We start from the raw sequence: 24925 nt of genomic DNA on the forward strand, positions 1-24925 counted from the left end.
TGACAATTCAAATAATGTATATCTAAAGTTTTGCATGCTTTTACATACATTCATGCACGCAATAATGCAAATGACTGAAGCTCAGATGTTATCCCAAGACTGGAAGATAGGAAAAATGGTCAGCTGCCAATATCTGATATCCAGAAATCATAACAGCTTCTCCAAACATGGGCCAGGTACTCCATTCCCAGAATGGTTTTCGGGTTGTGCTCATTTTTGCTTTGCACAATCTCAGTGAAGGAGAACAAACTATCGCATTACAACCTCCCAGAGAGGAAGGGATTATGTGCAAGTATTGTCCACTTCCCTACCCCTATGGAGAGAAAGCGAAGCCTACGCACTTGCAGTCTATCAGGTGACGCTACTCATTCACTCTTCTTTCCTACTCACAACCACCTCCTGTGTACTCCAGTCCACGGACTGTGCATTCCTGCTGCTGCTAATTGCTTGTTCTTCTGCTCATGTCTCCTTGTGATCACCACAGTCGGGTCTTTAAGCCAGTGTTTCCCAACCTTGACAACTTGGAGATATCTGGACTTCAACTCCCAGAATTCCCCAGCCAGCAAATGCTGGCTGGGGAATTCTGGGAGTTGAAGTCCAGATATCTTCAAGTTGCCAAGGTTGGGAAACACTGCTCTAAACAAGCCAGCCAGCAGGGTCACCCACAATTCCATGGTGTGCAGGAAAAATATTCCTGTCAAGCACAAGGAACTGGAACAACTTTGTGAATAGGCCAACACACTTTCTTTATTGTTGATCACCTATATTACAAGAATCTTGTCTTTCCTGTCAAAGACTACTTCAGCTTCAACCACAACAATACGCAGATACACATCAGATACAAACTCAAGGTCAAGCGCTCCAAACGTGACTGTAGAAAATACGATTTTAGCAACCGAGTAGTTAATGCATGGAACTCACTGTGGTATCATCACCTAACCACCAAAACTTTAATAATAATAATAATAATAATAATAATAATAATAACAACAACAACAACAACAACAACACGTTCCACAGGAACTTGTGCCGGAACTACCCTTTACCAATGGCAAAGAACTGGTGGAATCATAAGCCCGAAAAAGTGGTCGAAAATGAGCAAGCAAAACTACTGTGGGACTTCCGACTTCCGACTGACCGAATTCTGAAGCATAACACACCAGACATCCTGATTGTGGAGAAAAAGAAAGTATGCATCATCGACATCGCAATCCCAGGGGACAGCAGAATTGAGGAGAAGCAGCTAGGGAAATTAGTGAAATACGAAGATCTAAAAATCGAGCTGCAACGACTCTGGCATAAGCCAGTGAAAGTGGTCCCAGTGGTACTTGGCACGCTGGGCACAGTGCCAAAGGATCTCAGCGGACATTTGAAAACCATCGGAATTGACAAAATCTCCATCTGTCAATTGCAAAAGGCCGCTTTACTGGGATCGGCAAACATAATTCGCCGCTACATCACTCAGTCCTAGGTGCTTGGGAAGCGCCCGACTGGTGATGAAATACGAAATCCAGCATAGTGATCTCGTTTGCTGTGTTGAATTGACATAATAATAATAATTTATTAGATTTGTATGCTGCCTCTCTCCGCAGACTTGACGCGGCTCAACCCTTAGACCGTCCACTATTGACCTCACTTGATCCCTAAGAGGTCAGTAAGGGACGTGCATAAGTACACCAAGTGCCTACCGTCCCTGTCCTAATGTTTCTCTATTATTAGTACGAGAATCATGCATATAAACATTGTTATATCTTTGTATACTACCAATACGTACTTAACAAAATAAATAGATGGATGGATGGATGGATGGATGGATGGATGGACAGACGGATAGATAGCAGACAGACAAACTGGCTATATTCCCTTGGGAAGAAGTTGGTAAAGGTTTACTAGTGTGATCTACAATATTTCCTTCTATGGAGAAATGCAATGTTGCCATACTTCTTTCCTTCTCACTTTCTTCTAGCTGGTGATTCCTGGTGGTGATGGTGATAGTTATAAAGATGATGATTATGATGATACCCCTTCAGTCATCGCTGACTTCTGACGATTCAATGGGCCATATCTCTCCACATTCAGGGGCTGCCACAAAGAAGAGGGAGTCAAGCCATTCTTCAAAGCACCTGAGGATAGAACAAGAAGCAATGGGTGGAAACAAATCAGAGAGAACCAATTTAGAATTAAGGAGAAATTTCCTGACAGTTAGAACAATTATCAGTGGAACAGCTTGCCTCCAGTTGTGAATGCTTCAACACTGGAAGTTTTTAAGAAGCGATAACAATAGCACTTAGACTTGTATACTGTTTCACAGTGTTTCACAGCCCTCTCTAACTGGTTTTCAGAGTCAGCCTATTGCCCCCAACAATCTGAGTCTCCATTTTACCCACCTCAGAAGGATGGAAGGCTGAGTCAACCTTGAGCGTGGTGAGATTTGAACTGCCAAACTGCAGCCAGCAGTCAGATTGGATAACCATTTGTCTGAAGTGGTGTAGGGTTTCCTGCCTCCAAGGGCCCTTCCAACTCTGTTTATTCTATTCCATTCCATTCTATTTTATTCTATTCTATTCTATCCTAATACTACTCTATTCCTATTCTATTCCAATCTTGCACTAATTTTTTTGTGTTTTTCTATGATGGTATCCGGCCACTGTGTTGTTTGGTTTCCTTTTGCCACTAACTCATCCAAAGATAATTGTATTTTTGCAGTGAATATCCAAAATGAGATACAGTTTTATTAATGTTATAATAATAATGTATAATATTAATAATAATAATAATAATATTATAATAATAATAATTATTATTATTTATTAGATTTGTGTGCCGCCCCGAGTCTTCGGAGAAGGGTGGCATACAAATCTAATAAAATTATTATTATTATTATTATTATTATTATTATTATTATTATTATTATTATTATTATTATTATTATTAATTATTATTATTATTATTATTATTATTATTATTATTACTAATTGGATTTATATGCCGACCCTCTCCGAGGAGTTTTGTGGTTTTTGTGATTCTAGTCTGATGACGTTACATATTCCAACACTTGATTGTCAATCACCTTTACTGTCCAAGGAGATTCCATCACTATTCCCGTGAAATAGTTCTATTTCCGGAGGGGTTGTCCAGAGATTCCCCAGGTTGAAGCAGGGAGACTCCATCAGATTAGAGACCTCCCATCCTACTGTCACTCCTCCCATTCCCCATAGCTGATCCCCAGCTCGAGAGAAAAAGGAGACAGGAGATAACAATTTCCTTAAAAGCTCCCTCATTTATTTATTTTTATTTAATTCTCATGGCTGAGAATCTTGACTTTTTTTTTATCACACCCTCCAAACAATTCCTTGTGTGTCCAATCACACTTGGCCAATAAAATTCTATTCTATTCTATTCTATTCTTATGCTTGGCTGGGGCAGGGGTAAGCAAAGTAGGCTCTTCTATGACTTGTGGACTTCGACTCCCAGAATTCCTGAGCCAATCATGCTAGCTCAGGAATTCTGGGAGCTGAAGTCCACCTGTCATAGAAGAGCCAACTTTGCCTACCCCTGGGCTGGGGAATTCTGGGAGTTGTGAGTCCAGCATCTTAAACGTTGCCCAGCTGGCGAAAGTGCTCTAAAAGTGCAGCTCAGCGGTTGCGGAGCGAGGCAGGCGCCGGGAAGATGCCCCCGAAGCCCTCGGAGCAAACTTTTCTCCTCACAACCTGAGCACAACCACAAACCAAGGATCCTCCTTCCCGCCTTTGGTGCCTCAGCCAACCCGCGCGCTTTGCCAGCAAACACCGGCCGGGCTCCGGGGTGGCGATCCTCGGCCGCCCCCTCCCCACCCAAGGCAAGCCGAGGGGCGCGGGGCGGTCGGCGGAGGAGGGGCCGGGGGCGGCGTTTGTTAGGCAGGGCCCCCGGATCGAGGCGGGGCCGCGGAAGAAGCCAAGGCACCGGCGGAGCTGCGGGGCCGGCCAGCCAGAGCGCGAGAGGCTTGAGCTGAGTCGCTGGGACCTCGCTCTGCTCGCTCCTGAGGGGGGGAAAAAAGAAGAAGCCCGGCGCTGCTCGGACGGGGCGGCCGCGCTCGGCATCCTTCCCGCTCCGTCTCCTCGCTCCGGCCGTCCCGAGGGAACAAAGGGCGCCCGGCACCCAGCGCGCCATGCCCAGCGGCCGCGTCTGCTGGATTCTTCTGCTCCTGCCCTTGTGCAGCTTCGGCGAGATCGGCGCCCCGAGCCCGCCTAGGCAGTGAGTAGCTACTACTACTACGCGCAGCCCTCGGGGATGCCCTTCCCTGAAACAAAAGCGCACCGGGCAACGGCTCCTCCGTCTTACCTTGTCCCTTTCAAGCCGAGCCTCCCGCGCCAGGAAGAGTGTTTCTGAGTAGGACCTTTTGCTTTGCCGGGGTAGGCGCGAAGGCAATAGAATAGAATAGAATAGAATAGAATAGAATAGAGTTATTTATTGGCCAAGTATGATTGGACACACAAGGAATTTGTCTTGGTGCATAAAAGAAAAAATGGATTTGTCAAGAATCACGTGGTACAGCACTTAATGATTGTCATAGGGGTCAAATAAGCAATCAGGAAACAATCAATATTAATAAAAATATTAAGGATACAAGCAACAAGTTACAGTGATACATCCTAAGTGGGAGGAAATGGGTGATAGGAACGATGAGAAAAACTAGTAGAAATAGAAGTAAAAAGTCCAACAGTGTTGAGGGAATTATTTGTTTAGTAGAGTGATGTCTAGTTGTCTCGGTGTGCAGTGCTCTATAGCAACGTTTTGAGAGTAGGAGTTGAAACAGTTTATGTCCAGGATGTGAGGGGTCCATAAATATTTTCATAGCCCTCTTTTTGACTCGTGCAGTATACAGGTCCTCAATGGAAGGCAGATTGGCAGCAATTGTTTTTTCTGCAGTTCTGATTGTCCTCTGAAGTCTGTGTCGGTCTTGTTGGGTTGCAGAACCAAATCAGACAGTTATAGAGGTGCAGATGACAGACTCAGTGATTCCTCTATATAATTGTATCAGTAGCGATACGCAGGCACAGAGAGAGAATTCCTTGACTGCCTCCCTTTCTGGAAATCTCCGGGCTGCAAAAAAAGGACAGGGACATCCGAAAGAGGAAGCTTGTAAGTTTGTGCAATGCACACGTGCGTTCCCATGCACACGTTTTTTAGCCAGAAGATTTTACACGCATGTTTGAAACAACCCCCACCCACCCTTTTCCCGGTCCTAGGCAAGATGAGTTTGTGGTCCATAAAAAGTTGCATTCTGTTTGTTTGCTTTGATTCAAAAGCTGCCCTTTAACAGCAAGTTTTATCAGTTTGCCGAATAGAATAAAATAGAATTCTGTATTGCCCAAGTGTGATTGGACACGCAAGGAATTTGTTTCGGGCGCTCAGTGTACATAAAAGAAAAAGATACATTGGTCATGAGATACAACACTTCATGATTGTCACAGGGTCTAAATAAGCAATCGGGAAACAATATTAATATAAATCGTAAGCAACAAGTTGCAGTCACACAGTCATGAGTGGGAGGAAATGGGTGAGAGAAATAATGAGAAAAAACTAGTTAGTGATAGTAGTGCAGACTTAGTAAATAGTTTGACAGTGTTGAGGGAATTATTTGTTTAGCAGAGTGATGGCGTTTTGGGAAAAAACTCTTCTTGTATAGTTTTCTTAGTGTGTGGTGCTCTATGTTAAACAGTGTTCCCAGGCTAAGGTTTGGGATGAGTTTGATGTTTCTTCCTGCTCCATTTTTGAACCAAACAATCCAATTGGGGGAAGGGAGTTGTTCCTAATTCAGGGATTGAATTTAGAAAAGTTTAATCTGGCCTGATTCTGCCCTTTCCTGATATGGTAGCATCGAAAAGCAAGCAAGGGTTTGGGAGGTGGGTTTTGACATCAGGCTTCTGGGGTGAATTGTATGAAATTCGAAAAGTGCTTCTTGCGGGGTGTCAACCAATGGTGTTGAATTCTCCTGGGCTGCCTTGCCTTGGCTGCTTTGCTAACAGAAGCCTGGATATATGTGGCTAAATTCAGTTCAGAACTTCAGATGAACAATCATTGGCTAAGCTAGAAGGAGGGATCTTTTTGGGAGAAGATGCAGAAAGTGTAACTTGTGAACTGCAAAGATTTATTTGGTGGCTAGCAAGTACCGTATTTTTGAGTATAAGACGCACTGGAATATAAGCGGAAAATAGGGAAAAGAATCTGCTTGCCAAGTATTCATCTGGCTAGCGTCCTTAGCCAACACATTATTTTATCCCCTGGTTAGAACTTTAAAAAAACTTTATTCGGAGGGAGTAACAATGAAACAGCTTGCAAGCCAGTAAGACCTGGAAAAATATCATTAGCACCTGGAAAGAAACATTCAGAGCAAGTCGAGCAATGGAAAAAGCCTTACAATGACTTAGAGCTTAGAAAACATTCTTCGCAGAGAGTAACAATGAAAGAGCTTGCAAGCCAGTAAGAGCTGGAAACATTGTTAGCACCTAGTTAGGGCTGGAAAGAAACTTATTCGGAGCAAGTTAGAGCAATGAAAGAAACCCTGGAAAGTCTTAGGGCTTGGAAAACATTCTTTGCAGCACGAATCCCAGCGACCGGTTAGATCCCACAGAATTGGCCTTCTCCGGATCCCGTCGACTAAACAATGTTGTCTGGTGGGACCCAGGGGAAGAGCCTTCTCTGTGGTGGCTCTGACCCTCTGGAACCAGCTCCCCCCTGAGATTAGGATTGCCCCCACCCTCCTTGCCTTTCGTAAACTCCTCAAAACCCACCTCTGGCGTCAGGCATGGGGGAATTGAAACATCTCCCCCTTGCCCATGTTGTTTTGGTGTATGATTGATTGTGTGCTTGTTTTTATATATTGCTTTTATGAATTTTTTAACCTAAAACTGTAATTAGATTGGTAAATATTAGATTTGTCACTATGTACTGTTTTTACCATTGTTGTGAGCCGCCCCAAGTCTGCGGAGAGGGGTGGCATATAAATCCAATAAATCTAATCTAATCTAATCTAAGCCAGTAAGAGCTGGAAACATTGCTAGCACCTAGTTAGGGCTGGAAAGAAACTTATTTGGAGCAGGTTAGAGCAATGAAAGAAACCCTGGAAAGGCTTAGGGCTTGGAGAACATTCTTCGCAGAGAGTAACAATGAAAGAGCTTGCAAGCCAGTAAGAGCTGGAAACATTGTTAGCAAGTTAGAGCAATGAAAAATACCCTGCAAAGAGTTAGGTCTTTGCAGAGAGTAACAATGAAGGAGCTTACAAGATAAGAGCTGGGAAGATCGTTAGCAGCTAGTTAGGGCTAGAAAAAAAGCTACATTCAGAGTATAAGACCACACAAATTACCAACCTCTTTTAGGGAGGACAAAGGTGCATCTTATACTCCAAAAATATGGTACTTTTTGTTTTCCTGAGATAAATTATGCAAAAATCATTGCCTGTGATCAATTATGCAGAAACCATTGCATGCTATTCCCTCCCCCGCCTCAATTACTCTACAATCATGTTTGTCACACCAGGCTACTTGGTTGTAACTCCTTCACAAACGTTAAGCATTAACCCACCTCTTGACACTTCCTTTGTGAGGAACACATGCCATTCTGCTTCTCAGCGGAGTAAATGTAAGCTTTAAAATTCTGAGACCCACTTTGTACATTTTTTTTTTGGTTCCTGGCAACACATCTATGCTCCACAAGCTGAGGCACTGGTGAATATTGCCTAATTCTCAAGCCAGTTCCCAAAGCGAGGTTAATAAACTTTGCTTTGTTTTTATGATGTCGTAAAGGCACCCCAAGCTGGTAGGATGCAAAGTTAGGTTCTCGAGATGCCTTAGCAATTCCTTCTCAGTGACTAAATGCTTCCGCCTGTGCAGATTCCAAAGGCAATACCTCTCCTTTTAAGATCTGTCAAAATAGTTTAGCAAGTCAGAGGCTGTCCTAACATTTGTTTACCGCATTGCTGTGCAATGTGCATTCTTGGTGTGACTCTTTCTAAGCCCTGAGAAGAAAAAAAACAAAAAATGTCAAAAATGCACGACTTACAAAAAGATTAACAATGATGATTAACAATTTTTCTTAAGTGCAGTGACTTTTAGGAGCAGAACAATGGCCATTCGCGAGACAATGACAGCATATTGGAAGAAGAATTTTAAACCACATGTGTTGCGCATATGCGCTCATCGCCCACAGTGGATGTGGCCACTCACAGATGTTTGCCTAATAGAAGCAGATGTATTTTTTTATTCCTCTCCCCATCCCACCTCCTCCTGATACGGAAAACATGGCCAGAGATTTACAATTAGAAAATAAAAGATATGTATTTTTAGCCCGGTAATACGAGGAAAACATGCTCTATCCTACCCTCCCTGGTTCTTAGCATGCCCAATGCAAATCTGCAGGATACACACCCAGGAGATCTGAACTTTTGCAGTTGTAATGGGATCTCCATGGCAATGCATCCTGCTGAGGAAGAAACACAAGACTTGGAATTTGAAAAAAGACAGGGTTGGGAGCTATAAAATAGCATGACCCTCAACCCCTGGGGTGCCTATTAATCTCCAGTTAGAGAGACCCAAGGGCTGGCCCCCAAAAAACGAAACAACTAGTTAAAAAATATGTTTTAAAGCGTGTGGCGTGAAGAGCTGTCTTCTCTGAAGGGTCTTCAGAGAGTGGTAGAAGCGGGTCAGGGAAGTTGATGGATATCATGATGTCACGAAGAGGGCATAAATAATTCTGCAAGAACCTGAGAATATTGTTCAGCCTTTTGTGAAGCTCTAAAGAGAGCACTTAATACACATGCTATCTTAGCCCCGTAACAGAAGATAGAGAATGCTTCTGGCCTGATGCCAGAAGAATGGAACAATAGACAAAAACTTGGTAAGTATGACTATGCCCAGATGAGCCAACGGGACAGTTTAAATAGCAACAGGAGACCTTTAAGATTCCTCCCATAAACACAAAATTATTTTTTTACTCGGGGGGGTGGGGGTGGGTGAGATTTATTTATTTATTTAGTTAGTTAGTTAGTTAGTCCAATACATAATACGCATCGAAGAGAATAGATATGTAGTAATATAACTAAAGAAACAAATAGAAGAAAAGATATAAAAGTATAGGTGAACAAATTTGAAAGGAAGAAAAGATAAACGAGATAAGGAGATCAAGGGGGATGCGAGACTTCTTCAGCATCCATTCAGGTTTCCCTTAACCTTTAATGCAATCACAAACTTCTCAAAATTCCATAGAAACATAGAAGATTGACGGCGGGAAAAGACCTCATGGTCCATCTAATCTGCCCTTATACTATTTCTTGTATTTTATCTTAGGATGGATATATGTTTATCCCCGGCATGTTTAAAATCAGTTACTGTGGATTTACCAACCACGTCTGCTGGAAGTTTGTTCCAAGCATCTACTACTCTTTCAGTAAAATAATATTTTCTCATGTTGCTTTTGATCTTTCCCCCAACTAACGTCAGATTGTGCCCCCTTGTTCTTGTGTTCAATTTCCTATTAAAAACACTTCCCTCCGGAACCTTATTTAACCCTTTAACATATTTAAATGTTTCGATCATGTCCCCCCCCTTTCACTTCTGTCCTCCAGACTATACAGATTGAGTAAAAAGTAAGTTCCAGCCTTCCAGGGATAAAAATCAATAATTAAAAAAAAAAAATCAGATTTCTTAAAAAAAAAATTAAATCAGATTTTTAAAAATCAAATTAATTTTAATGCAATGTCTTTGGAGTAAAAATCTATCTAAAGATAGTTTTCTATTTAAGATACATTAATAATTTAGTTTATTCAGCATGAAATGGAGCTTAGTTATGTAGCATGTGGCTTTATATTCTGCAATATTGGGACTGTCGGTGAGTCAGCAATGGATCAGAGGGGAAGCCGCTGCGGGACAGAGTTGACAGTTGCTCTTTAAAAGTTATGATTTCAACTAAGATGATTTAAATCAAGCCTTTTTTTTTAAACTAGGGATTTAAATCGTGATTTAAAGGAACTTGATTTAAATCAAATCCATCCTGCAGCGCCTCTCACGGAATATGATTTAGAGTCCCTTTTATTACCTAATAGTCTTTAGAAGGTTCTTTTGCACATCCTGGACTCTGAGTGTCTTTGTGTTTGAGAGAGGGGGAGGGAGAGAAATTAAGAAAATCAGTCATGTCCGTTTTTGAGAGAATCGATCAGATTTGATCATTTCTTGCCTTTCCTCCCGATAGCAAATGGGAAATGTTAGCAATGCCTCCTGTCTGTGTTACTGTACAAAATCCTTGGAATAATGGATGGCTATTACAGCCTCTGTTTCCTTTTCACCAAACTTTTCCCAGATCCTTTGGGTAGGGTAATCCTGAAGTCTGTACAATAGTTTCCAAGATAAGCACAACTAATCTCTGTCAAAGACCTTGGAGTACTCATATCCAGTGACCTAAGTCCTAGAGCCCATTGTAACAACATTGCCCAAAAAGCATTAAGAGTTGTCAATCTAATACTGTATTACGTAGCTTCTTCTCTGGTAACATCGAACTGCTAACCAGAGCTTACAAAAAAAATTGTCAGACCAATTCTAGAATACAGCTCACCTGTATGGAATCTGCATTGCATATCAGACATTAATACAATTGAGAGTGTCCAGAAATATTTCACAAGAAGAGTCCTTCGCTCTTCCTCTTGCAACAAAATACAGTGGTACCTCTATCTAAGAACGCCTCTAGTTACGAACTTTTCTAGATAAGAACCGGGTGTTCAAGATTTTTTTGCCTCTTCTCAAGAACCATTTTCCACTTACAAACCTGAGCCTCCGAAACTGTAACCGGAAAGGGCAGAGAGAAGCCTCTGTGGGGCCTCTCTAGGAATGTCCTAGGAGAAAACAGGGCTGACAAAGGTGGGGAAAAGCCTACATGGGCCTCTCTAGGAATCTCCTGGGAGGAAACAGGGCCTCCACACTCCTTGTGGCTTCCCCAATCGCATGCATTATTTGCTTTTACATTGATTCCTATGGGAAAAATTGCTTCTTCTTGCAAACTTTTCTATTTAAGAACCTGGTCACAGAATGAATTAAGTTCGTAAGTAGAGGTACCACTGTACCTTATTCCACCAGACTTGAAATACTGAAATTAGACAATTTACAACTACATTGCCTCCAAACTGATCTAACCATAGTTCACAAATCTTATAAACAAAATGTCCTTCCTGTTAATGACTACAGTACTTTACAACACACAAGCACATAATAGATTCAAACCAAATTTAAACCGCTCCAAACTAGATTGCCGAAAATTTAAAACTTGAGAAATAGAGTGATCAGTGCCTGGAATGCACTACCCCAAACCCCAAAATCTTTAACCTTGGATTGTCTACAGTTGACCTCTCCCCTTTTCTAAGAGGTCTTTAAGGAGTGTGCATAAGTGCACCATTGTGGCTATTGTCCCTGTCCTACTTGTCTTCTTTTATCATTACTTTCTATGTTATGCTTATATAGAATAGAATAGAATAGAATAGAATTTTATTGGCCAAGTGTGATTGGACACACAAGGAATTTGTCTTGGTGCATATGCTCTCAGCGTACATAAAAAAAAGATATATAAACTACTATCCTATACTTGATTGACAAACAAACAAACAAATAAATAAATAAAACTTTTCCTTGCCATGAAATCTCTATTCTTCCCTCTCTTCTTTTGCACATCTCTACAGATGGGAGGAGCTGTAGTTTGAAATACACATTGTGACTGATGTTCTTTTCATAGTGTTGACTTTTGATTTCTGATTTTTTTCCTTTTTCCAGGGGCTACTTGATTGCGGTGCCTTCCGTTTTCCGATCAGGTGTGGAGGAATCTATTAGCGTGACTATTTTTAATCCAGTCAGGGAGACAACTGTCCAGATCCAACTCGTCGTCAAAGGAGAGATGGTGGCTCATGCCCATGGAGCAATTCTAGGTAGGCTGCCATTTATGTATATGGTACAGAATCGAATGACACTGCATTTCCATGAAAATAAGACCTATCCCAAAAATAAGCACCACCTTGGTTTTTAAACATATCCTTCAGGAAAGGCCTCTGAGGGCAAAACGAGGCTGGAGGGGCGGGCTCAAGTCTCAACTTCAAGAGATCTTTCCTGGAGGCCTCTGACGGTGAAACAGAGGCTGGGGAACTGTGTGTCTCAATCTGGAGTTCGTTTCTTGGATGCAGAGGCCTTTCCTGAAGGCTCTAATTTATTTGTTTGTTTGTTTGTTTGTTTGTTTGTTTGCTTGTTTGTTTAACTTCTATGCCGCCCAATCCCGAAGGACTCGGCAGCTTACAATAATAATATAAATAGAAATACAAAAAGATACAAAACAATGAAAAGAAATCGAATATAATCTAAAACTATAAAATCCTGTATTAAAAGAAACCCATTTATTAAAAGCAGTCATAATCGCATACATTATTATTATTATTATTATTTTTATTATTATTTTTATTATTATTATTATTTTTATTTATTAGATTTGTATGCCGCCCCTCTCCGTAGACTCGGGGCGACTCACAACAATAACAAAGACAATGTAAGAACAAATCTAATAATTTAAAAAAACACTAAAAACCCCATTATTAAAAGCAAGCATACACACAAACATACCATGTATAAACTGTATAGGCCCGGGTGAGATGTCTCAGTTCCCCCATGCCTGACGGCAGAGATGGGTCTTAAGAACTTTACGCAAGGCAAGGAGGGTGGGGGCCATAGTTCCCTCTAAGCTGAGCAGTGAGCAATCGCTCACTTAAAAATCATCATCAACTCAGAGTTTTCCAAACCTGCCCAGAAGCCGAGAGGGAAAGAGTGAGAGGGAAGGAGAGAGAGAGGAAGAGAGAGAAACAGAGAGAAAAAAGAGAGGAAGGAAAAGAGTAAGAAAAAGAATGGGAGTAAGGAAGAGAGAAAGAAAATAAAAATCTAGTTTGAAACTAGCTCAACTATTTAAGTGGCATTTTGATATTGATAGAGTTGCCCTATTATGAGCTCACTGTTATAGACACACAGTACAGTATTTTATTTTGAAATTCTCTGAGGCAAAACAGGGTGGGTTTTTTATTTGTTTGTTTGTTTGTTTGTTTGTTTGTTTATTTATTTATTTATTTATTTATTTATTCATTCATTCATTCATTCATTCATTCATTCATTCATTCATTTATTATTTCTGTGCCGCCCAGTCCCGAAGGGACTGCCGCTCAGACACTATACTTTTCCGCCCACCCCCCCCCAAAAAATTAGAGGGAACACTGGTGGGGGCAGTTCTAATCTCCGGGGGGAGCTGGTTCCAGAGGGTCCGGGCCGCCACAGAAAAGGCCCTCTGTGGCGGCCCCGTTGTTAGTTCATGGCCCTCCAGGCCTGCCGGCACAGCCAGGTCTTCATGGCATTGCGGAAGGCCAGTAGGGTGGGAGCAGTACGGACATCGGGGGGTAGTTGGTTCCATAGAGCCTGGGCGGCCACAGAGAAGGCCCTCCCCCGTGGTCCCACCAACCTACATTGCTTTGTCGATGGGACACGATCTCTGGGAGGCATGTGACAAGAGGTGGTCCTGTGAATAGTCTGGCGAAATGTAGACCAGGGGCACTACACGCAAGTGGCAGCAAGTGGCTGCAGAAGAAGTGGGCCAGAAGCAGTCACATGAGCTCCTGCTGGACAGGGCTGTTATAGCAATAACAAGAGCATTTAAACTTATATACCACTTCATAATGCTTTTACAGCCCTCTCTCAATGGTTTACAGAATCAGCCTATTGGCCCCAACAATCTGGGTCCTCATTTTACCCACCTCGGAAGGATGGAAGGCTGAGTCAACCTTGAGCCAGTGGTGAGATTTGAACTGCTGAACTACAGCTAGCAGTTAGCTGATGTAGCACTGCAGGCTGCAGTCTTAACCACTGGGCCACCCTGGCTAACCACAGCGAAGGGAGACAGTGGAAGACATCTCCCAGAAATAAGACCAAACAAAACAAACAAACAAAAATAAAGTAAAAACCAAGACCGGGTCTTATTTTCGAGGAAACATGGTAGATGGGTGGACATCAATTCCCAGAATTCCCCAGCCAACTTTGCTATTTGGAGAATTCTGGGAGTTGAAGTCCACGTATCTTCAAGGGACCAAGGCTGAGAAACACTGATTTGTTGGATATCTGATACCCAATTTGTTATGTTCATACCCCAGTTCATCCTTTGCCTGAATGCTTCTGTTTTTTACTGTAAGTCCATCACTATAATAACAGCAACAGCACATATTTACAAAATGCTAATAATGCAATCTCAGCATTTCATTATGTATCACCTAGGTTTAAGTGTGAATTTTCCTGATTATAAAGGACTAGGGGTTTAGATGTTTTTACAGCTACTTGTACAATTTTGTCAGTTCTAATGTCCTTAATGCAAATTAGAAGTAGGTAGCAATATTCAGAAAGTCAAATATTATCAATGTCAGTTCATAAAAACCACATATTATGGTTAAGGGTATAGTTCTGCAACAAAAGTCTAAACTGAGCATTGTGGGAAATGGGTAGATTATTTTGCAAAAAAACAGTAAGCAAAAAAAAAATGCTTATTTTTTCTCCAGAAATAAGTCCTACTGTTCTTCTACTGTTCTTTACTTTCAGAAAAGCAGGCATAGGATTATAGCCTGAAACATTAAACACTATTCCCAGATATGTCTTCCTGACTTAATTCCTTTTTTAAAGAGTTTGCTATAATTTATTTTCTGTAAGGATGCTTGTGGTCCCAAAATCAGTCTTCCAGTTCTGGGAAAGAAGATGCCATTAAAATTTAAATATTTTTGCAACTCGTACAGTAATTCAAAGAGTAGAGATTACAAACAAATCTTCTACTATTATGCAGGCCAACATTCCTGAAATTAAAACCAGAAAGCCACGGAGCATCTTTCTTTGGCTGCTTGTGTCTCAATTATTTAAAAATACCCTTGAAATGTACCATTCCAAAGTAAATCATGTACTTTATAAATAATTCCATTATCTAAGTGTTGTATGCCAGCAGAATTTTTCACGACTATGAGAATTGAAGAAGGTTTAAAATTGTAGCTCATTCATCCAAAAAAGGCTTTTGTTGACAGAGACTGTTTTCCGTTGTCATCCTTGCTGCAAACAGCTGCTTTTGACTCGTGTTGTGTCTCACAAAAAGGCGCTTGCATGTCCTTTCCTCTTCCAACAATTGCAAATGTAGCACTTATGGGCAAGTTTGAAGTTGCGGCACAGGGTTGGGTTTGGTGTTCATGTTATTGTGTTCGGAAACTCCAGATCGTGCAGAACGCGGCCGCGAGAGCCACCGTGGGGGTTTCCCAGATTCGCCCACGTATCTACAACACTCCGTGGCCTGCATTGGCTGCCGATCAGTTTCCAGTCCCAATTCAAAGTGTTGGTCATGACCTTTAAAGCCCTACATGGCATTGGACCAGAGTACCTCCGGAACCGCCTGCTACCGCACGAATCCCAGCGGCTGATAAGGTCCCACAGAGTTGTCCTTCTCCGGGTCCCATCGACTAAACAATGTCATCTGGCGGGCCCCCGGGGAAGAGCCTTCTCTGTGGCGGCCCCAGCCCTCTGGAATCAACTCCCCCCGGAGATTAGAACTGCTCCCACCCTCCTTATCTTCCGTAAACTACTTAAGACCCACCTATATCACCAGGCATGGGGGATTTGAGACACCTTTCCCCCAGGCTTATTATAATTTATGTTTGGTATGTATGTGCTGTTTGGTTTTTAATTATGATAGGGTTTTTAGGTTTTTTTAAAAATATTAGATTTGTGCCAGTATAATATTGTTTTAACGTTGTTGTGAGCCGCCCCGACTCTTCGGAGAGGGGCGGCATACAAATCTAATAAATTATTATTATTATTATTGGAGTGTAGCTCAGGAATATCACCATGATGCCTGTTTCCTGAATGGGGTGTGTTTGTGCATGTGGCTGAGCCCCTGTTCTTTTGGGATTTGAGGGGTGATGCTTATGCCAAGGGTAACCATGGACTTTGGGTGTTTTTTTGCCAAAACCTGTCGACTTTCTGGCATCTTGAAGCTGAACTGGCAATTATAGCCAGAACAAACACATTTATATTTTCGCAGAATATCTGTGCTAGGTTTGTTACCAATTTGTATTGAAATAGGAAAATATCCAAAATATTTATCTTTATGAGACTTCAGTGGGAAAAAAATAATGATTCTTAACTCAATTTCCTTTATCTTACAGGTAAAGGAACAATCAAGCTGAAGGTGAGTTTTATAATTTAGTCGGAATTATCAGGTACTTTTTTATTTTTTAAAAATAAATTTTATTTGCATATATAAACAATACAAACATACACAATTAAGACTCACAAAGAATAAAAAATAAAAAGCGGGCGAGTGTGCGGCAACTCTGTATAACAGTATTAACTATGTACATTTTCTATTGCCTATTTTAAATAATAATTAATGATTGCTAATCAACAAGAAAAAAGAAAAGCAATAATCTTAATTGATATAAATATCTTAATTTCCTTTATACATTGTGCACTATCACCAGGTAGTTTTTCTTTATACTTTAATAATTTCATATGTTGTGATGGTTTTGCCTTTTTTCTAGCCAGCAATAAAATAGATCCCAGCAATTACAAAATGAAGATTCTTCTTTATTTTTAAGTTCTAATGTTTGGAATTACAACTTAATAGAAGCTTGTGGAATTGAATGGCTACTTTTTGCTTTTAGGATACAGGAGACAAAATTGTCTGCCCTTGTGCCCGAAAAGAAATCTTCCTTTGTCATTTAAACCAGTGATTTTCAACCTTTTTTGAGCCATGGCACATTTTTTACATTTACAAAACCCTGGGGCACATTGAGTGGGGCGGGGGTGGTGGTAAAAAAAGTTTGGACAAAAAAATTCTCTCTCTTCCTCCCATTCGCTCTATTTCTCTCTCCCTCTTTCTCTCCCTTCCTTCCTCTTTCTTTCGCTCTATTTCTCTCTCCCTCTTTCTCTCCCTTCCTTCCTCTTTCTTTCGCTCTCTCTCCATCCCTCTTTCTTTCTCTTCCTTCCTCTCTTTTTTGCTCTCTTTCTCCCTCCCTCCCTCCCTCCCTCCCTTCCTCCCTCCCTCTATGTCTTTCTCTCTCTCTCCTTCCCTCCCTCTCTTTCTCTCTCTCTCTTGCTTTCTTTCTCTTGTTCTCTTTCTCTCTCTCTTGTTCTCTTTTTCTCTCTTTCTTTCTTTCTTTCTTTCTTTCTTTCTTTCTCTTTCTTTTTCTCTCTCTTGCTTTCTTTCTCTCTCTGAGCTTCACGGCACACCTGACCATGTCCAACGGTTCACTAGTGTGCCGCGGCACACTGGTTGAAAAACACTGATTTAAACCATCAGTTTCACAGGGCATCTTTTGGATTGTTCCAACATTTCTCCTCCTTCATCTTAGCTCTCTTTTTTAATATTGCTTGCGGGAGTGAAGCGTGTGCCAGTCCCATTAATTTTTTTGCTGCTCAAGGAATGGGGTTTGCTCTGAACTTGGTCTGGAACCTTGGCAACAGCGACTTCAGCATTTCTAAGACCACACATTCCTTGGCAGCACCTCTGAATGTGAGTTCTTTCAAAGCAGCACATACCAACTCCTTCAGCCATTGCCAAGAGGTCAGATGGGGGACCTATCGTTGACCATCTCTGCTCTGGTCCAGTCTCACCCTGGCCTCCGTAGTGAAATACTGTTGCTGTTTGTAGTTGTAGCAGAGTTTGCGGTTGCTGGAAACCCTTGAAAATGGCTATTGATCCGCTTCTGATATGTGGACTAAGCTGCTCTGTTTTGCTGAAACAGACAGTTCACTTCTGGATCTGCAGAAGCCAAATTTGAACTGAATGCCATGCTCAGAATATGTTAGCAGCCCTCTTCCTGCATTAGGCCATGCTTAGAAACATAGAAGATTGACAGCAGAAAAAAGTCCATCTAGTCTGCCCTTATACTATTTCCTGTACATTTTATCTCAGGATGGATATATGTTTATCCCAGGCATGTTTAAATTCAGTTACTATAGATTTACCAACCACATCTGTTGGAAGTTTGTTCCAAGCATCTATAATTCTTTCGGTAAAATAATATTTTCTCACGTTGCTTCTGATCTTTCCCCCAACTAACCTCAGATGGTGCTCCCTTGTTCTTGTGTTCACTTTCTTATTAAAAACACCTTATTTAACCTTCTAACATATTTAAATGTTTCGAGCATGTCCCCCCTTTCCCTTCTGTCCTCCAGACTATACAGATTGAGTTCAATAAGTCTTTCCTGATAAGTTTTATGTTTAAGACCTTCCACCATTTTTGTAGCCTGTCTTTGGACCCATTCAATTTTATCAATATCTTTTTGTAGATGAGGTCTCCAGAACTGAACACAGTATTCCAAATGTGATCTCACCAGCGCTCCATACAGCACGATTACAATCTCCCTCTTCCTGCTTGTTATACCTCTAGCTATGCAGCCAAGCATTCCACTTGCTTTCCCTACCGCCTGACTGCACTGTTCACCCATTTTGAGACTGTCAGAAATCACTACCCCTAAATCTTTCTTTTCTGAAGTTTTTTGCTGCATGTTTTTATATACTGCATGTCTTCGGAGAGGGGCGGCATACAAATCTAATAAATTATTATTATTATTATTATTAATTATTATTATTATATACTGCATTTTCTTTGCTTCTTAGAGTTAAACTCTTGCATAGTACATTATGTTGGCTATGTAATTTAGTAGGGAATGTGAACTTATATAGTTGTTGACAGATCTTAACTGCCGGTCAGATTACACTCATAGTATTGTGTTGATTTCTATACAAATTCTAGGTTAGCATTTGGAAAAAAACCCAGCATCTGCAGTATAATGGGTGGGTTCTACTTACCTTCCCCATTTATGCGCATTGTGTTGGAAGTACACCAAGCCAGGGTTCCCAAGCGCCACCATTTCCAGTACAGTTGTGCACAGCTCCGCATGACCAGCGGGTGGGCGCATGCACCTGTGCGAGATTTGTCTTCTGCGCAAGCGCAGGGAGCCAAATTCACGCGAGGATGCTTGCGCGTGAGAGATTTTGCTGATTTTCGGCGATTTCTTTGCTTCTGCGCAAGTGTGGATGGAAAGGAATGCCAAAAAACAGTGAAATTTCACACACATGAGTGTCCTCACATGAGATTTGGCTTCCTGCGCATGCTGTCTCTCACACAACTGCCCACCAGTCATGTGCAACTTCATGCGCAGCTCCATTTTCTCTACCGGTGCTATGGCATCAAGCGCACCGGTAGGAACCCAATACTGAAGTACATGCACATCACTTTCTGGAAATAACCCTCTCCACATGTGCAGAAGCCTTTGATTTAATTTGATTTGATTTGATTTGATTTATTGGATTTGTTTGCCGCCCCTTTCCGGAGACTCGGGGCGGTTAACAACAATAATAAAACAGTATACAAAATAATCCAATACTAAAAACGATTAAAAACCCATTAATATAAAAAACCAAACATACATACAGACATACCATGCATAAAATTGTAAAGGCCTAGGGGGAAAGAATATCTGTTTCCCCATGCCTGACGGCAGAGGTGGGTTTTAAGTAGCTTACGAAAGGCAAGAAGGGTGGGGGCAATTCTAATCTTTGGGGGGAGTTGGTTCCAGAGGGCCGGGGCCACCACAGAGAAGGCTCTTCCCCTGGGTCCTGCCAAGCGGCATTGTTTAGTTGATGGGACCCGGAGAAGACCCACTCTGTGGGACCTAACTGGTCGCTGGGATTCGTGCAGCAGAAGGCACTGAGGGTTTTTAATTTCATTCCGCGATGACTGGAGGACCAGTTTGGGAGTGTGGACTGCCGGTCATTGCTGCCAGATTGGCAAACAGCCCCAATTTTCTGCTATTGGTTCTAAAGAACTGGCCCAAGCTGGCAGCAACCCACCTCTGGGTGTGTATTTTTTTTCCTTGCTTTTTTCTGCCTTATAATGAACAATTTTTACGAGAACACATTTGTACCCACCCAAATAAAGTATAGAATCATTCCAAGAATATTATCCATTTATTCATGCATGATATTGTTGAGAAAAGCTTATTAATCTTTCTTAAAAATTCAGTTAATTCAACCATTTCTGCACTTACTCTGAGCCACTGGTCTTCAGGTATTTTGGAGCATACCTTTCACGTTCCTTATTCCTAGGCTCCTAGGAACTCCAGGCAAAAGAGTGACAGGTTGGAGAAAGCTTCTCTGATTTATTTATGTGTTTATTAGATTTGTATGCCTCCCTTTTCTGAAGACTCGGGGTGGCTCACAATATTAAACAATGCATTCAAACAAATCTAATTAGTTAAAAACTACAAGCTAAAAACCCAATATATTAAAATCAATCAACAAATTCAATCACAATTCTCTGTTGCTTTACAAGCCAAATATTTTATTTATGATATATTGCAGGAGAGGCGGAGTAACGACACAGACACAAAGAGCTGGATTTAAACTGGGTCATTTTTATTAATAATAAATTTGCATAATTTATTTTAAATAAATTAGCATAATTAGCATAATTAACTATAAACCTAACAAGGACCCGCAGGGTCAAACAATTACTTCCGGGGTGGAAATTTATGGGCGTAGCTCCATGCTAATCCAGGTGAGGGACCACTCCCTCACCTGAGACCTTGCCATACACTTGCATGTAGGAGGTCCCGCCGGCAAACCCATACAAGGGGAATTACATGGGCGGGACCCAAAGACAGGTCCCCCCCCCAACTGCTCAGGCCGTCAGCACCACAAGCCTTTGGAAAGAACCTGTCAATCATCCCCAAAGATGCCCAAAGGAGAACACGCAGTTGCTAAACCACCACCCAGTTTTCCGCCCCTAACCTGCCTACCCAAATGACCAAAGGTAAGCCAATTAACCTAAAACAGGTGCAAGCACCCCCTAACCGACTATCCGTGTCCGCAGTGTGGAATAGGCGAAAAAACGGTCCTTGCTAAAACGCCAGGGCCGCCAAAAATTCCTATTCAGCCCCGTAGGGCGACCCCCAAGTGGCACACTGTAAGATAGGGAGGGCGGGCGGGTGTCTGCTGTGCGATGTCTGGGCGAAAAGGCCGAGTCCGAGCCTGCCAGCCCTTTTATAGGGCTGGCAGGCCCCGCCCGGACACGTCACTGATCAGGCCACTCTGGCCTGATCATCGGCTGAGATCTCGCGAAGTCTCACGAGATCTCGGCCGAAAACCAAGATGGCGGCTCTGCCGAGTGCCTGTGTCTCCCGGGCCTCCAGCAAAAGGCGCCGGGGAATGAAGACGTCCAGCGCTATTTTGAGAACCAGTAACCAAGTAGGAATGAGTTACCTATAGCTCTATAAGTATAGATAACCTTTAGGTTAATTTAAAGCACCCTTTCCAAGCAATTGTAAAATTCATGTGGCAAGAACTATATTCTCCTTTTGTAGGGAAAGAAGATTTAAGAAAAAAAGAGACTGTGTGGTCCTGTCCACTTTGGATTCTAGTCTTTGCTTCCTTTAGGTTCCTCGCCCAGCCTTAAACCACCAACAGATAATTCTTGCGGAAACACAGTTCTCTGTTCCCAATCTAAAGTGATGCCATAGAGTTGTATCCACAGGTAGAAAATCCCCAAATTCAGCATTTCTCTGAAACGGAATGAAGGGAAAAATGAAGGGAAAGGCAAGAAAAATGAAGGGAAAGGCAAGAAAACAAAATGTGTTGCTTAATAATAAGAAAAAAGAAAGAACATGGAAAGAATGTGGTGGAGTGAACATTTGGAAAAGCAGTGGTGGAGAAATTAAGAAGGAAGATATCTGGATTGACTGTGAAAAATGCTTTGCCATATCTTGGAGTTTGCCTTCCTATTGATCTGAACTAATGTTATTCTAAACCTTAGCAAATGTAAGGTGGGTGCACTTTTACCATCTATAATTCCCCAGCTAATCACCCTCGCTGGGGAATTCTGGGAATTGAAGTTCATTTAAAGTAGCCGTGGTTAAGCAACACGGATCTAAAAGGCAGGGAACTTATTAAGTGCAACGTTTTTAGAATCTGTGTTAGAATTAGTTCTACCCAAGACTAACTAACAGCCATAAATGCAAATTCCATCCTGGATTTATAGAGTGCTGGTGAGACCACATTTGGAAGACTGTGTTCAGTTCTGGAGACCTCACCTACAAAAAGATATTGACAAAATTGAACGGGTCCAAAGACGGGCTACAAGAATGGTGGAAGGTCTTCAGCATAAAACGTATCAGGAAAGACTTCATGAACTCAATCTGTATAGTCTGGAGGACAGAAGGAAAAGGGGGGACGTGATCGAAACATTTAAATATGTTAAAGGGTTAAATAAGGTCCAGGAGTTGAGTGTTTTTAATAGGAAAGTGAACACAAGAACAAGGGGACACAATCTGAAGTTAGTTATGGGAAAGATCAAAAGCAACATGAGAAAATATTATTTTACTGAAAGAGTAGTAGATCCTTGGAACAAACTTCCAGCAGACGTGGTAGATAAATCCACAGTAACTGAATTTAAAAGTGCCTGGGATAAACATATATCCATCCTAAGATAAAATACAGGAAATAGTATAAGGGCAGACTAGATGGACCATGAGGTCTTTTTCTGCCGTCAGACTTCTATGTTTCTATGTTTCTATGATTTGTCTCCTAGGTTCCCTCAGGACTTCGGGGCCAGGCTCAGGTAAAAGTATGGGGCAACCATCACTTGGCCGAAGAGGGCTACATCTTCCACAACTATACTACTGTGACTATCGATAGCAAAGGTGCTTCAGTCTTCATTCAGACAGATAAGCCGATATACAAGCCAAAGCAGAAAGGTGAGAGCATTGCACGGAAGCATTGATTGAGTCAGCAGGAGCCTGTTGTTTTGGGCTGGAATTATTTTGTTTCTCCCTGATTATGTTCTTCTTTTTTAGTGCTGATCAATCTGTTTACCGTGAACCCAGATTTGCGACCAATCAACGAGAAGGTAAGGATTTCCCTAAACTTTGGACTTAAGGATGGGTATTTCATGCAAATAGGCTAGAACGGCCCAACTGGCTGGAGAATTCTGGGAGTTGAAATCAGCACATCTAATGAGATGGAGAAACACTGGACTAGATTTATTTCATTCGAGAAGGATCTTGGCTGACAGCCAGTGGGGACAATTAGTCTTTACTTAAGGAGTATTGTTTGTTTTCTATTTAATATTCCATTTGAGAAATTACAATGAACTTAAGTATATACACATAAACACTTTATGTACAGAAATGATAATTTATTTTAAGTTACTAATATTAATAGATAATCTTAACATAAGGCGGTAAACAAATAATAAACATATAGATAAACTCTTAATTAACCAAAGAATGATGGAATACCGATAATCCATTAGCCGAACGACAAGTGAAATTTAGACTTTGTCTTTTGTTTCACTAATTCCTTCTTACTACCCATAAATTATGAAATAAGTATAATATGTATTTTTGTTTTAATTCCCCCTTTTTCCTTTTTTTTTTTCTTTTTCTTTTCCCCCTCTTGTTGTATTGGTCGTGTTTAAGTTGGTTGTGGTAATTGTTGTTGTTCTTTTTTGATGGTATGTTACATGTTTTGTTTAATCAGAAAATTCAATTTAAAAATTTATATTAAAAAAAAAAGACTTGAGAGACTTCGGAGTAGAGAAGAATGTAGGTAGGTCGCACGTATCAATTACTCTGTTTAGTGACCATTCGAAGTTATAGAGGCACTGAAAAAGTAACTTTGTGACCCATCCTTGCGTACAGCAGCATCTCCACCATCATGCAATCAACATTTGGGTGTTTTGCAACATTTGAGGGGTTGCAGTGTCCCATGGTCATGCATCCCATGCTTCACAACTGGCTTTCAATAAACAGAGTCAATACCAAAATCTCAAATTGAGGGCATGCAGTCTTGATTAACAACCTGCAGTGATTTGCTTAACAACTGCATGTGATATCTCGCTTAAGGGCTGTGTCACTTAGCAGTGGAGTTGCAGACTCTAGTTGTGCTTGTTTCTTTCCCGTAACAAAGATATTTTTTTCTAATTTTGGAAAATGAAAGGAAAGCAATGCAAGGAATTGGGGTGACTTCTACAAAGGGAAGAGAGGGGTTTTTTTGTATGTGGGCACCTTACTTATGAAATTATCTTATCAGAAAGGCTTGACTGGTGCCTACATTAGCTGCATTGCATTGCATTTCAATAAATTAAACAAAGAAACAAATACATTTCCATACCAGTTGAAGACTTCTTCATTTCCTCATCTCTTCTTCATGCACAGGTACAGTATATGTGATACCTTGGTCAACAGTAATAACTGAAGGAGAGGGATCCTGGAGTCCAAGTGGACAACCTATTATTTAAATATGAGCCAGCAGTGTGCAGCAGCTGCCAAAAAAGCCAACACGATTCTAGGCTGCAATAACAGAGGGATAGAATCAAGATAACTTAATTAGGATATTTTGTATTGGTTTTTTAATATGTTATAAGCCGTCCCGAGTCCTTGGAATGGGGCGGCATATAAATCAAATAAGTAAGTAAGTAAGTAAGTAAGTAAGTAAGTAAGTAAGTAAGTAAGTAAGTAAGTAAGTAAGTAAGTGTTAATACTACTTTATAAGGCCTTAGTAAGGCCACACTTGGAATACTGCATTCAGTTTTGATCACCATGATATAAAAAGGATGTTGAGACTCTAGAAAGAGTACAGAGAAGAGCAACAAAGATGATTAGGGGACTGGATGCTAAAACATATAAAGAACGGTTGCAGGAATTGGGTAGGTCTGGTTTAATGAAAAGAAAGACTAAGGGAGATATGATCAGTGTTCCAATATCTGAGAGGTTGGCACAAAGAAGAAGGAATCAACCTATTCTCCAAAGCACCTGAGGGTAGAACAAGAAGCAATGGGTGGAAATTAAACAAGGAG

At 41.3% G+C, this 24925-nt stretch overlaps 1 protein-coding gene across 1 annotated transcript in view; it reads left to right on the forward strand.

Moving 5' to 3' along the window:
* Positions 1 to 4147: 4147 nt before the first annotated feature.
* The window catches only part of CPAMD8 (C3 and PZP like alpha-2-macroglobulin domain containing 8), a 116367-nt gene continuing 95589 nt past the window's right edge, over positions 4148 to 24925 (forward strand). The window contains exons 1-5 of the mRNA XM_070737511.1: positions 4148 to 4233; positions 11790 to 11941; positions 16229 to 16251; positions 22658 to 22823; positions 22923 to 22975. Of these exons, the coding sequence (XP_070593612.1) occupies positions 4148 to 4233; positions 11790 to 11941; positions 16229 to 16251; positions 22658 to 22823; positions 22923 to 22975 (480 nt within the window). The remainder of the gene's footprint in view (positions 4234 to 11789; positions 11942 to 16228; positions 16252 to 22657; positions 22824 to 22922; positions 22976 to 24925) is intronic.

Source organism: Erythrolamprus reginae, chromosome 1 (assembly GCF_031021105.1).
Source record: "Erythrolamprus reginae isolate rEryReg1 chromosome 1, rEryReg1.hap1, whole genome shotgun sequence".
NCBI classification, from domain to species: domain Eukaryota; kingdom Metazoa; phylum Chordata; class Lepidosauria; order Squamata; family Dipsadidae; genus Erythrolamprus; species Erythrolamprus reginae.